General features: G+C 46.0%; 1 protein-coding gene across 2 annotated transcripts in view; it reads left to right on the top strand.

The window, feature by feature from the left end:
* WWC1 (WW and C2 domain containing 1) overlaps positions 1 to 14083 on the top strand; it is a 153896-nt gene that overhangs the window by 60810 nt on the left and 79003 nt on the right. For both annotated transcript variants that reach the window (XM_047073130.1, XM_047073140.1), the window contains exon 2: positions 11417 to 11526. In XM_047073130.1, the coding sequence (XP_046929086.1) occupies positions 11417 to 11526 (110 nt within the window). The remainder of the gene's footprint in view (positions 1 to 11416; positions 11527 to 14083) is intronic.

Below are 14083 nucleotides of genomic sequence, written 5' to 3'. Positions count from 1 at the left end.
TGAGGTAGAGGAGGCTATAGGTAGAGGAGGCTTAGGACCCACTGGTGAGTCCTAGTATGGTACCAGGACCAGAAATATCAGCATTACCTGGGAGCTTGTAGCAAATGCAAATTCTCAGCCCTGCCCAGAATCAGAAACCTATTGAATCAGAACCTGGGTGGAGGGGGGTTGCAACCATCTGTGGGTTACCAAGCCCTCTAGAGGATTCTGATACAACTCAAGGTTGAGAACTACTGCTGTATATAATAATATATACTGCTGTATATAATAAGGAGATGTCAGGAGGGGTGCTCATAGAATGAGTGAATATAGACACCGGAAACTGGGGGAGGAGTCAGGAAATCTGGGTGCCTAGGAGAATCTCCTTCTTTGTGGCGGTATGACCTTGGACAAGTACCTAGGGCAGTCTTGGAAACTCAGTACTGAAAAGCCCCTTAGCAATCACTGTGTCATCTTTTCATGGTAGGGATGGGGAAATAGTGGCCCAGGATGGGAAAAGGCCATGGCTGCAGTCACTCAGTGGCAGACCTGAGAATTGAGGCCAGTTGGATTTACGTCTCAACTACCTGAGTGTTCCTGGGTGTATCAGCTCACTGCTCTCTGCCTCAGTTTCCACATCTGTAAAATGGACCTGATAATAGTACTTATAAGATTATCTTAAATTATTATTCTATTGCATTGAATATAGGGTTTTTCTTTCCTTTTTTCTTTACAATTTTATTGAGAAATCAATTATTGAAACACTAAATGGTATGCATTTAAAGAGGCAATTTGATGAGTTTTGACATACATATGTACATCTGTGAACCCATCTTCATAATCAATATAACAAACATTTCCATCTTCGTGCCCCTTTGTAACCCCTCTCTCTTTCCACCTGGATCCACAGGCAAACTCAGATCTGCTTTCTGTCCCTATAGGTTATGTTTTATTTTCCAGAATTTTATATAAATGGAATTATATAGTATAGTCTCTGTTTCCCTGACTTATATCCAGCATAATGTTTCTGAGATTCATATACATTGTTGCATGGATTAACAGTTTGTTCCTTTTTATTACTGTGTAGTATTCCATTATATGATATACATTTGTCTATCCATTCAACTATTAATGGACATTTGGGTTGTTCCCAGCTTGGGGTTATTACAAATCAACTCAACATTCATTTTTTTAAGAAGCACCATTATTTCATGTGCCACTAAGAAAGGGAAAATGCTACCAATTAAATTATAATCCAGTGTTTTAAAATTACATAAAACATATATCTCATACTTATTGAAATAAATCTTTCAAACTTAGATTTTTTTTTAACTCACATATCACTTTTATACGTACAAAAAAACAAAACCCCACTAGATAAACAAAGTAAAGATCCAGGATTCCTAAAACATCTTCCTATTCCAAATCCAGTTCTTTTTTTTTTTTAATTTATTTTATTTTAATTCCAGTATAGTTAGCATACAGTGTTGTGTTAGTTTCATGAATCCAATTCTTTGGAGTCACTTTTTAACTCAGGATTATTGGTGTCTGTGTTTTGAATAGCTTCCTTGTTACCCTCAAAGTGTTGGTGGTACAGCCTTGTTATAACGACCCACAGAGGAAGTCAAAGGCTTTGGTGCTGAGCTCTGAAGCCAGCTAGGCAATCATGTAGAGTTAGCCTACTTTGCACTCCTGCTTGGGGAATGTTGCTAAACGTGTCTGGTCACTGCCTCCTCAACCCTTCCCCACAACCATTTGGTTCCTAGGGGATAAAAGTGCTCCACTGTCCTCTCTGGGATCTTATCCTAAGCCCATGACGTCTTTGATGTCTGTACACAGGCAGGAACACCTCCATCAGGACTGCAGCCTGGCTAACAGTGGAAGATGTCAGTAAGCAGTGGCAAGACACATCCCAATTTCAGAGATGTTAAGATGTATTTTTAAATGTGCAGCTTAGAATCATTGAAATATAGTCTATGTAAGGAAGCCTGAATAGTGCCTGGTACTTTGTAAACCCTCAACAAAATTTAGCATTGATGATGATGATGGTGGTGGTGGTGGTGGTGATGGTAATGATTCAGCATTCGTTTCTTTGTTGGTTAAATAAAGGTGGCAATACCTGCCTCACAGAAATGTTGTGAAGATAAAGGAAATGATTTACTTTATATAGAGCATATGGTCCAGTGCCTCATACTTAACAGGATTTCAGCAAAAGATGTTTTCATTCTTGTTTCACTGCAACCACACAATGCTCTTGACCTTTGGGACAGGCAGCCAAATAATAGATTTATGCAGGCTAAAACTGCAAAGGGGGCCTTAAAGATACCATATTACAACTCCCTTGTTTTGCAGATGGGAAGCCCAGAAAGAGTAGGAAGCCTGGCTTCTTCTTCCATGGCTAATCTGGTGGCAGCATCAAGATTCAAACCCAGATCTCGTCTTTCCCCTTCCAATGCTCTAAGTGGTGCTGTCATGGAAGGGGCCACAGATCAGGGCAGGATCCCGGAGAAGCCTTCATAGCCAATTACTTCTAGAAGGACCAGCTCTTCTGGCCTGCATGGGTGGGGGAGGGTCAGAGCTCACAGAACAGAAGAATAGTCAAATTCCAGGGAAGGGTGGGCTATGGCCTCTGCTCTTAGAGCTGGAGCACCTGGGGAGACCCCTAGCTCATGGGACCAGAAGGAGTAAAGCTGGGGGGTGAGTGCCCTCAAGGTCCTGACTACAGAAAGGAGGAGCTCTGCATAGCCTACCCAACAGTACATGCCAAGTGCTGTGTTGAGTCATTCTCATGTACTAATTCATTTAGCCTCTGCAAGAACCCTGCAAGGCAGACTTTCTTAACCGTTTTATACCTATGGGGAAACTGAGGCTCAGAGCTGGGGAAGGAATAGGCTAAATTTACACAGCTAAGAAGGACAGAACTGGCCCTTTCTATAGGGCACAGAACTGTCTTAGCCTAGCTCCAATTCAGGAATGAGGATGAAGCTGGGGAGGAGCTGGGTGAGGGACAAATACATAAAGCAGGTGCCCTGTTCTGTTGTGGTGTTGGGCTTTCAGGAAGTTGCCCTCTAATGAGGAAATGGGCAAAACGAAGGGTCCATCTCCCAGCCTTGTCTCTCCATGAGTGGATTCTTTCCCAGTGGTAATTCTCCTTTTAGTTTTGCAGGGTTAGTTAGCCCAGAAAATACTATCAGTAATTATGTCTTGCAGGGTGTTCAGATTTTCACTGCATTTCATACGGAGCCAAATTCAGCACCAGGTTGGCTTGATCTCTTGGTGTCATGAGTGTGATGCAGGCCTGGGACTGATTCCAGGTTTTAGTCTCTGCTCTGCTAATGGGTTCTTGGGTGGCTCTGGACAAGTCTTTTCTCTCTGTGCCTCAGTTTTCGCATCATCCTCAGTAAAATAAGGGGATTGGTTTGTCAGATTCCAGATGTCCTGTTCAGTTTTATCATTCATTAATACCTCTGCATTAGAGGCCTCCTTTGGACAGCAATGAAGATAATAATGAATTGCTCACATTTATTCACTGTATCCAAATTTCTGTTTTATGCATTATCTCATTTAATTCTCAACCCTGTGAAGTAGATCTGAAAGTTACCTTCCTAAAAGGGTAGTTATGAGGGCCAAGTAAGTTAATATACATAAAGTGCGTAGAAGAGTTCCTGGCACATAGTGTTCAATAAATGCATTATTATTTTTCCTGTTTTTCACCTTTGAAGGCTGGACTGCAGAGAGTTTAAGTGTCTTGCCCAAGGTCATACAGCTTGAAAATGGCAGAGCCTGGATTCAAACCCAGGAGTCTAGCTCCAGAGCCCTGTACTCTCAACCATTACTCTATGCTGCCTTTTGGTAAGACACAAGTTGGAGTGACATGTTATAGAGCAGGGTAAGGTGTTCAGTAAGAGTGCTGCCCCCAAAAGTCATGGTAATTCCACTTTTAAAACAAAGTGCTACAAGCTACTGCTAAAACAAGCTACTGCAGGCTCTAGGCTGAATTTGGCCTTCCGGTAGTCAGTTGGCCATGCCTACTCTAATGCACCATCTGGTTCTCAGGGCCATAATCTTAAATCCCAGCAAGTGGTATGCAGAGGGATAGCAGCATGGATTTATCACTCTGTCAGTGAGCTGGAGGGAATTGGGGAATGGTTAGACCTAGAGACCTGGGGATGGAGGTAGAGGAAGGAGACTGGCCCCAAGAACTCAGTGGGGGCAGAGTGAAGACAATATTTAGCAGGGGGGTGAGCCACTGGTGTGTATGGGAAGGGGGCAACCTAAAGAGGAGAGGAGTGCATGGAGAGCAGTCTGGAACCCTCCCTCCTGCTTTGCTCCTTCCTCATCTTTTCCCCATAAAAAAATTCCAGGAATGGGAGTGGACTAGGCCAAGAAAGCTTCTGGATAAACCAGCCCAACCAAAGTAGGGAAGCAAAGAGGTCTGGGGGCAAAAACACCAGAATGTTGAGACAGGTGTTTTGAGAGTGGAGGGAGGAAGGGAGGGAATTGTTTAAGAGGAGAGCTGGGGAGTTCCTGGTGTAAACACCTCCTCCAGAGAGCAGATTGGGAGAGACAAACCCTTTTTTAATCCAAAAAGGGAGAGTATACGTAGTCCCAGCCCCTCCAGGAAAGGAGGCTGTGGAGTACAGTGCAGGGTGTATTGGCTATTAACCTGGACGATTATTTTGCCTCGGTTTCCCCATCATGGAAATAGGGATAGAAAACCTAACTCATAATACCAACTAATGTTGGTTGAAGCCCTGTATGCCATGGGGTCCGCACAGGTCATCTTAACTAGGTCATCATTCTCTACATCCCCACTATACAGACAAAGAAGCAAATTCAGGAAGGTTAGGGTTTATGCCCAAGGACAAAAAGTAAGTGACAGTGCCTGCTTGGGGACACAGGTGGCTGACTGTAGAGCTTGGGAGTTTTAGCCACCATGGGTTATCTCTTGAGATGAAAGATGATGCTGATGAGGATCACTAACACATCTGACCACCTAAGAGGAAAGGTGACGCACAATTCTCACAATGCACAGAGCAGAAAGCCTCTCAACAGATCCCGTTAACAACCCACAGTGACTGAGGGCTTATTACATTCCAGGCCCTGTGCAAAGCACTTCATATGTGTTATCTCGTTTGATCCCCACCACACCCTTATGAGATTGGGACTCTAAGTTTCACAGAGAAGGAAACTCCTCCTAAAGAGGTTACGTAGCACGCCTGTGATTGTGGAAGAGGTGGAGCAAAGTTTTCAGACTAGCATGAGTTCCTGAGCCTTTGTGGGTAGTAGCTGACCTGTCTCCACAGTAGCTGTGAAGCCGACCACCTTCTTCTTCCTTCCTGCCTCCTCCAGCCTTTCCTGATGACACCCTGTTTCCCCAGTCTCTCCAGTCTCCCAAACCCTTGGCCTTTCACGTCTGAACAGCTGACCTAGCAGCTTAGTAACCATCCCTACATCCTCTAATTGCCTGTGGTTCACAGCCCCGGGTAGCATAGCCACTTCATATGCAATCACCAAATGCCATGGGGATGGGTCACTGCCTGTTTTAAGGGTAAGCCTTGGCTCCCTAGCCAGACCCACTTCTCCTGAAGGCAGAAACGAGGTTTATGCAAGTGTTGGAGCCCTCATGGTGTCTGGCATGGGACCAGGCTACTGTGTCTGTGCAGTAAATATGTGTTGCTTGAAGGACTGATGGACAGGAGAGAGAGAGAAGGAGAGCAGAAAGTGAGGCAGGGAGCTTCTCTAGATCACCTTCTGCCACTTGGCACAGGGGTGGCACTTATCAGGGACCCCAGAGCCCTAAAAGTCTGTCCTCTTCACCCTTGTGTCCCTACCACATCGCTTATAACATAAAGATATGTTATGTGGCCTTTTTCCTCCTCAAACTCACCAACATTGTCCCGCCCCAACTGGCCTTTCCCGTTGCTTCCCAGCATCGGGTCTCCGCTCCAAGATCATCTTCTGCAAGAGGCTTCCCTTGACACTCCCTCTCTTCCACCCCCCACCCCATTACCCTTGATCCCACCCCCTTGTTGTATTTTTCTGAATAGCATGAATCTCTGACATGATTTCAGTGACTTGCTTCCTGGTTGGGGTGTGTCTCCTACTAGAATGTAAGGACAGGTCCCTGTCTGTCTTGTCCACTTCTGCATTTGGCATTTAGGAAGTTTCAGCTGTTCTGTGTGCGCAGCTCTCCTAACAAGCTCTGAGATTTTGTCTCCCCCAGATTTGTTAGACGTATGAATGAAGGTGTTTGAACAGAACTGAATTAAAGGAATGAAGGAGGACTTCAAATATTGCACTTTCTTCCTACCCACCCCAGCCTTCAAGGTGCAAAAGGTGAAGGGGCAGCTGTGCTCTGCAGCAGCCTGGAGGTGAGGCTGCGAAGTCAGTTGTGCAATCTAAGCTATGGGAACTATGCGTGTGAAACACCCGGGGCGGAGGAGCCGGCCGGCTCATCCTGCCTGAGCTGGGAGGAGAGGTTCCGCTGAAAGTTTGGACAGTTCTTGGCTTAGAATCTGGAGGGCCCTTTAGAAAGTGATCCCGCCCAGCTGGCCCTCTGAGAGAGCCCAGTTGGGGGCCAGCATCCTGCTGGAAGGCCATAATGAGGTTACTGTGGGAAGCATTCAGATTGCTGGGGAAGCATTAAGAACATGAAAGATATGCTACGCGTTCTTCAGTCTCCAGAGAATCACCACCCAGTGTTAGACTTGGCAAAAGGTCTTCCGTTCATTCTCTGAGCTGCCTGCTTAGAAGGGATGCACCGCCTGAATACCGAATGCCAGCCATGGCAATCTGGGAGCCTCTCCCACAGACCGTAGGAAAGCGACACGAAGCTGGAGGAGGGCAAGGAGCCTGTGTTCCTGGACAGGTGTGCCCTTGTGCTCCCTGTGGTGTGCTCCCCATAGGGTGATCCTGGCAGAACCTACCTGTCTCCAAGGTGACACATCCGGGCCTCTTTTCCAGGAGGCCCTGTTGTGAAACATTCAGGAATGTTTGTGTTCCTTCAGAGATTTGTAATTAAGAAGAGGCAGAACTAGTTTTTGCTTGGCCCTCTTCCCTCTTGCCCCTGCAGCGTTTGGGGCATTTCGATTTCATGATTGGGGTTTTCAGTAGCCCAGGACATGGAGGCTGGAGACTGCCCTGAAGCTGAAATGGGGTGAATCGCTTCATCAGAGGGTGGGGGCAGGGAGTTCCAGGCAAGCCCCCAAGTCTGGGCCACATCTGAAAGCAGACATCTCTTCCCAGCTCACATTCTTGGCACTTGCCCAAGGGGAAACATTGCAGGCCAGAGAAGCACCCACAGTTTCCCAGGGGGAACTGGTTTAAACAGACCGTTCTTCTCTCTGGCAGGAAGAGTGAATGTGTGCACGTGCATATACGTGTGTGTGTGTGTTTAAATCTTTGTGCAGCTAAAAACACTTCTCTTCATCCTGATTCTCTGAATGACACGTTGCTGCACACTGAATAATTCATCTCCTTCTTGGCATTTGTTCCAGAGAGAATGTTGCTGTCCAGATTTCTTGTAAGTTGCATAGTCTCCCAATAGAAGCTTTTCTCTTTCCCATGGAAGAGCTCTGGGATCCAGGATATCAGCCCTCTGGCTTTTCCCCCAAGATTGCTTTGAGGGGGAACCCTGAATATCAAACCAGAGCCTACCTTTCTCCACATGCCCTCTTCTTCTGTCTTTGGGTGCCCTCTTGACTCACTCTTCTTTATCCCTGATGGGCACAGTTTCTGTGTTTGCGGCAAGTAGAAGTGCACCTCTCAGCGCCTCCTGTAGGATATCTCTATGACAGTCACATTACTGATGTTTGCGCTTACTTATCTCAGTTCTGACTCCTCAGTGTCGAAGGCTGGAACGATCAGCCGGGTGTATGGTTTTCTGGAAAAGTGATGCATTTTGGTGTTGCAGACCTGCCCCGTCTCCAGTCCTCACCCTCACAGAGAGTTCAGTGAATCACTGGTATTGATGACTTGGATGACTTTGAAACATTTGATTGTCTTTTCATTAAGCAGCTGTGGATTATCCAATGTGTTGAACATCTTCGTACCAAGGCACAGGGGGCTGAAGGTGCAAATATACCAAAGCTCCAGTGCCTTTTGCCTACTTCAGTCTTGCCCCTGATGGTCCAGAGTCGTCATCTGTATCTCTGGCATAGCCTACTTTGTGTTCCAGATTGTTCTTGGTCTTGTTAATTTTTATGAGCAAAGCTCAGGTTTGGGAGTCAGGTAGTGGGGCTTCAGGTTATACTTCTGTGGTTTACTAACTGTGTGATATTGAGCATGTTTTCTCATTCGTAAAATGAAACAATAGTGCCTACTACCCAGAGAGAGAACATGACATATATAACTTGCTTTCTAGGCTTAGATTTAGCCATTATTAAATAGTTTAATTACACTGATACATGAACATTACAGAGAAATTAGTAAAAGAAATTACATTAAAATCTGTGTACCAAGGTAACATTTTAATGTACATCTTTCTAGTTTCTCTTCCATATGTGCTGCCAAAGTGAGCACCCAGTTTCTCTCCCACACACGCATGCAACATGCACACACACTTGCACACAAATTTTTAGGCAAAATATACAATAGTAGTATCCTGTCGATTTTCTCTTTCAACAGTGTTGTTCTCATAATATATTGAGAGCATCCTTCCGTATTAGCAAAATGTAGAACAATACATTTATTTTTCATTCCTACATATTCATTATTACAGTCACCCATTCCACAAATATTTATCAAGCACCAGTTGTGGGGGGCACAGGAATCTGTTGCTTAGATGCACCATTGATGAAAGCATTTAATTAATCCCTAGGGAGGAATTTTGAAAGGTGATGATCCAGGGGAACTGTCAGAAAGGGACGTATCTTTTTGGTTTTCTGGGTGGCAAAAGGTATATATAGTAAGATTCATATCTCTGCAGCCAGGCTGGCAGGCAAGGCTTTCAGGGCAGAGGGCAGAGAAAAAGAGGTCTGAAAAAGAGGTCTGACTCTAGCATTCCTGGTCCCTCACAGATTTTTCTTTCCTCAGTAAGAGAGTAACTCTCCATGTGTGTGGACTTTTTCTTCAGAGGCTCTTTCAAAGATTTGCTGAATAAAATGTTGTTGGATGAGATTTGGCTCTTGGAGTTCACTGGTCTTCATTGTCTGTAAGGGAGAACCACTTGGTGAAGTTTGAGGAGAGGGAGGCACTATGGGATGTGGCCTTTTGTTTCTGAAGTCTGGGCAGGGCATGCGGTGGTGGTGGTGGTGGCATGGGCTGAAGACCGCTTTGCAGGACTTCTATCCAGACTGGCACAGGTGTACCTGAATGAGGAGTATCGTCTGCTGAGGGAAGTCCCTATCACCTGTGTGTCTTCTCCATTTTTCCCTGCTTTGACTCCAAGACAGTGGCTTATGATTTTTCCATGGGGCTCAGGAGATGCACTGAAGATGTCAACTTTCAAAAGAACCCTTGAGCTCACACACAGCAGGAGTTCTGGAGACACATTTCCTTGCTTGAAATCCCAGTTTTGTCATTGACTTGGAGAATGTTATTTAGTCTTTCTTAGCCTCAGTTTCACCTTCTGGGAAATGGAGATAACAATAACTGATGTTTTGTGAGCACTCATTCACACCAGTATCTGTGCTAAATGCTCTTAAAACATGACGTTAGTTAACCTAACCTGGACAGTTATTATTATCCCACTTTTCAGATACAAATACTAAGGTTCAGAGAAGTTAAATAAGTTGCCAAACCCACACAGCCAATATAAGTGATGCTTATTGAAACCTTATTTGACGGTGCTTAGTCTTTCGCATATCATATTTACCTCTAGCCTCACCCTCATCATCTCCCACAATGCAGCAGTAAATTACTGACTAATGGAAGCTTTTGGAATCTCCATTTATTCAGTAGGTATTTTTCGCAGCCTGCCTGACCTTGGATATGTAGTGGCACGTTGCGCACACCACATTCTGTCCACCAGGGGCTTTTTCAGTGTTTCTTTTCTCCCACATATGTGTGTGTGTGTGTGTGTGTGTGTGTGTGTGTATAGTAGTATAGTGTATATCTATCTATCTATATATATATCTATATATATCTATTGTGTGTGTGTGTGTGTGTGTATACACACACACGTATTTTAAATGTTTATTTTTGAGAGGGCAAGGGGAGGAGTAGAGAGAGAGGGAGACAGAGAATCCCAGGCAGGCTCCATGCTGTCAGCACAGAGCCTGACACAGGGATTGAACACATGAAGTGTGAGATCATGACCTGAGCTGAGATCAGGGGTGAGATGCTTAACCAACTGAGCCACCCAGGCACCCCTCCCCTATATATTTTGCTTTAAATCTGAGCTGGAGTGGTTATAGGAAAGGAGATTGCACAGTACAGGAGAGAGGGTAGTTTTCTGAGGCTTGGAGGGAAGGTCTTGATCAGAAATCCTGGACCCTATTTCAGTCTATTTTCTTCCTGTCCTGTTGTGTGTAAGCTAGCCACTCTATCCAAAGGGTGACGAAACAGAGCCGTGTGGCCTTCCAGGACTCTGAGGGCTTGGGAACAGACTGGAGAGAGAGAACATCTGAGTATGGGTTTTAAGCAGAGGCAGTAATAGGAGAAACCAAAGGGGCTTTTTGGAGGGGCCACTCAGGCTGATTGGCTGTATATCTAGGTTCGTGGCTCCTTGCACTCTGACTGAAATGCTTAAACGATGGTTTGTGCTGTTTTCCAGCCTTGACAGGCCTTAGTTCATTTATTTGGATGATTTGTCTGTCTGACTTAGCCACCAAGTGGGTGATTACCACCACTGAACACCAAAACGGGGTCTTAGAGAGTGGTTATTACCAAAAAGATCAGTTTGGCCTGGGTTATCTGGGGAAGGACAGAGGTGGGTATAGGCATTTAGGAACGGCTCAAGAAGCAGATAAATACTGCTTCTGGCCAAATTCATAAGGATGGAACATCTGCCATTCTAGATGCTGCTGTAAGCCAGCTTTCCAGAGGGCAAGTGGGCACAACAGACATAGGGTAGAGCCAGGATGAAGACTGGGGGTGGGGTGGGCAAGTGAGTCACAGATGAAGAAGCCAGTGAGGGCTGGAGTCCCAGTCCAGAAGCGAGACTTGACCTTCGAACCTTTTTCTGCACACCGCCCAGAGATGCAGAAACAGAGGCCCAGAGAAGGAAGCTGACGTGCTCACATCATTCCCAAATCAGTGGCAGAGTTAGGCCTGGAATGCCGAATCCCTGCTTCCCTCCTGGGTGACGTAATCCTGCTGCTGCTGCCATGCACTCACCTTCCTGGGGGCCTTGGGCACAGCAGAGTTGGGGTCAGTGCAAAGTCTGTGGCTCTGCTGGGTCAATCCAGAGGAGCAGGGGGCTGAGAGAAGCAGTGAATTGCAGGGCTTTGGGGACCTTGGGCTGATGGAGTGTGTTTCTCCTCTCCCTTGCCAGGTACACCAAACCACTCACCTTTGCTGACTGCATTAGTGATGAGTTGCCACTAGGATGGGAAGAGGCGTATGACCCACAGGTCGGAGACTACTTCATAGACCACAACACCAGTAAGTTCCTGTCCAGCATCCCTTCCCCATCTTGCACCCCATCCCTCTACCTCCACACCCACCCCCCAAGTCTGGAAGAGCTGCCGGCAGAGGCTCTTGAAGCCAGATTGTGTTTTGTTTTATATAGAGTGAGATGGAGATGTCGATGTAGATATAGATAGATAATGTATGCTCGTACAAAATAACCATTTAGAAGGATTTTAAATAGAATCTAAAACTCTCCCCTCACAACCCATCTCCCCAATTTTACAGAAGCAACCACTGCTAATAATTTCTTTTGTATCATTCCAGAAATATTCCGATTGTATGTTTGTGTGTATATGCAGATATCCTTTTCTTTAACATATACCAATTTTTTCAACGTTTATTTATTTTTGGGACAGAGAGAGACAGAGCATGAACGGGGGAGGGGCAGAGAGAGAGGGAGACACAGAATCGGAAACAGGCTCCAGGCTCTGAGCCATCAGCCCAGAGCCCGACGCGGGGCTCGAACTCCCGGACCGCGAGATCGTGACCTGGCTGAAGTCGGACGCTTAACTGACTGTGCCACCCAGGCGCCCCTAACATATACCAATTTTTGTGCGTACAGATTTTTTTCCATGTAAGGCAGGTGTGTCATTGTCATTACCAGACCAGAGCCCCGGCATGTCCCTAGCAGCATGCATACATGTGTGTCCATAGTGGATTGGTATCAGTTGTGGTGTCTCTAGCTCATTATAGTGGTCAGCTGACCTTTGCTTCATGTACATGATCCAAGTATCCTGATCCAGAGTAAAGATTCCTAGTGTCTTTGTCTCTGAGGCAATGATGTAAGAATAGGTTGAGAAAGGGACAAGCGTGTTGTCTAACAGGTGGAGGAACCCAAGTCATGGTCCCTGAGCCAAGGAGACTTAATGGGTATTTGGGCTTCATCCTTTTTTTTTTTTTTAATTTTTTTTTTTTAACGTTTATTTATTTTTGAGACAGAGAGAGACAGAGCATGAACAGGGGAGGGTCAGAGAGAGGGAGACACAGAATCTGAAACAGGCTCCAGGCTCTGAGCTGTCAGCACAGAGCCCGACGCGGGGCTCGAACTTACGGACCGTGAGATCATGACCTGAGCCGAAGTCGGACGCTTAACTGACCAAGCCACCCAGGCGCCCCTGGGCTTCATCCTTTGTACACCTTCTTGGCCAAGATTATGTCCTGTCCTCTGAAATTCACTGCCCCACGTGTCCATGCCTGTCTTGCTTCCAGCCTTCTGAAGTGTAGGATTCCCTTTGTCCTGTCAGGAAAGAGGTGAATGGAATGAAATGGGATGTGCCTGGCCAGGCCTGAAGGCTGTGAATAGGGCACGAGATCCTAGTAGCCTCTGTTTACTGACCACACAATCTGTGCCATGTGCTGGAATAGACACCTGATAGACGTCTTCTCACTTAATCCTCCTGGCTCCCCTGAGGGGTGTTAGGATGATTATCCCTGTCTTATAAATGCAACTTAAAGGTCATCACTGACTGCTTGACACTCAGGGCTAAAGCACAGCAGAGCTGGGATTCGAACTGCTACTAGGGAGCCGAGTGTGCTCCCCGATTCGCTTTCTCCTCCAAGTTCAGTAGCACCTGGCTATGCCTCTGTCGTGCCCCTCATCACTCTGTGGTATAACCATTTGCCTGTTGTAAAGCAGGGCAGTGTCTAATTCATCATGCCGCCCCAGGCCTGTGCTTGGTAAGGCACATAGTAGGTATGCACTTGATCTTTGCTAAATAGGAAAGGGCATACGTGCATGAACTCATGACTAAATGGATGAATGAGCAGACTTCGTCGGCACCAAAGTGTAGACAAGTTTCTGAGAGACAGCTAATGACATTAATTGCATTGTTGGGGGTAGCAGAGGTTTTTATTAGCGCTCACAATTGCATGCTAGAGAATGAGAAGTAAATATGCCTAATTGAGTGTGTACAGGGAATGAGGTTAATGCTTGGAGGGCTGCACGGTATGCTGGGTTCAACAGTGATGTACAGGGACCCAAACCAGTCTACTCCTTGTGTCTAATTACTGAGTTCATCCCCCTCATTAAAATCTGATGGCAAGAGCAGTATTTTAAGGTGCTTCTGGGAGTTGTTGGAGAAATAGAAGGCAGGAAGGAATAGCAGGCAGTGGCAGAGTTTACTCTTGAGGAGATGATGGCAGAAATGGGATGTATGGGCAGGTAAGTAAATGGGGGCCACAATAGGAAGAATTCTGACAGTTTTACCAGCTCTCAGACCACTGGGTGCCTTTTGCTTTGAAGGTGTCCTGGTTGGATGGAGGGCACCACCTTCTGCAGATGGAGCCTGTGTGGGGTACAGGTGGTGGTAGTGTGACCCTCGAGGCCTAAGCATTCAGAGCCGGGGACTCAGACCAGTCCTCTGTGTGTGTGTTGTTCACAGACTGAAATTACCTTCTCCAGTTATAAACATAAGAGAATTGAATAGGTTCAATCCACTGTCCAGCATTCATTCATTCAGCAAATATTCACTGACTATCTGCAATGTTCCAGGCACTGTTCTTGGAACTTGGGATACATGAGAGTGTTTGT

This window comes from Lynx rufus, unplaced genomic scaffold (genome assembly GCF_022079265.1).
Source record: "Lynx rufus isolate CCGP_SWC_20201006 ecotype Redwood Valley unplaced genomic scaffold, mLynRuf1.p SCAF_1, whole genome shotgun sequence".
NCBI classification, from domain to species: Eukaryota; Metazoa; Chordata; class Mammalia; order Carnivora; family Felidae; genus Lynx; species Lynx rufus.
The sequence above is the reverse complement of the archived record's forward strand: the minus strand, read 5'-3'. Positions and strand labels throughout refer to the sequence as shown.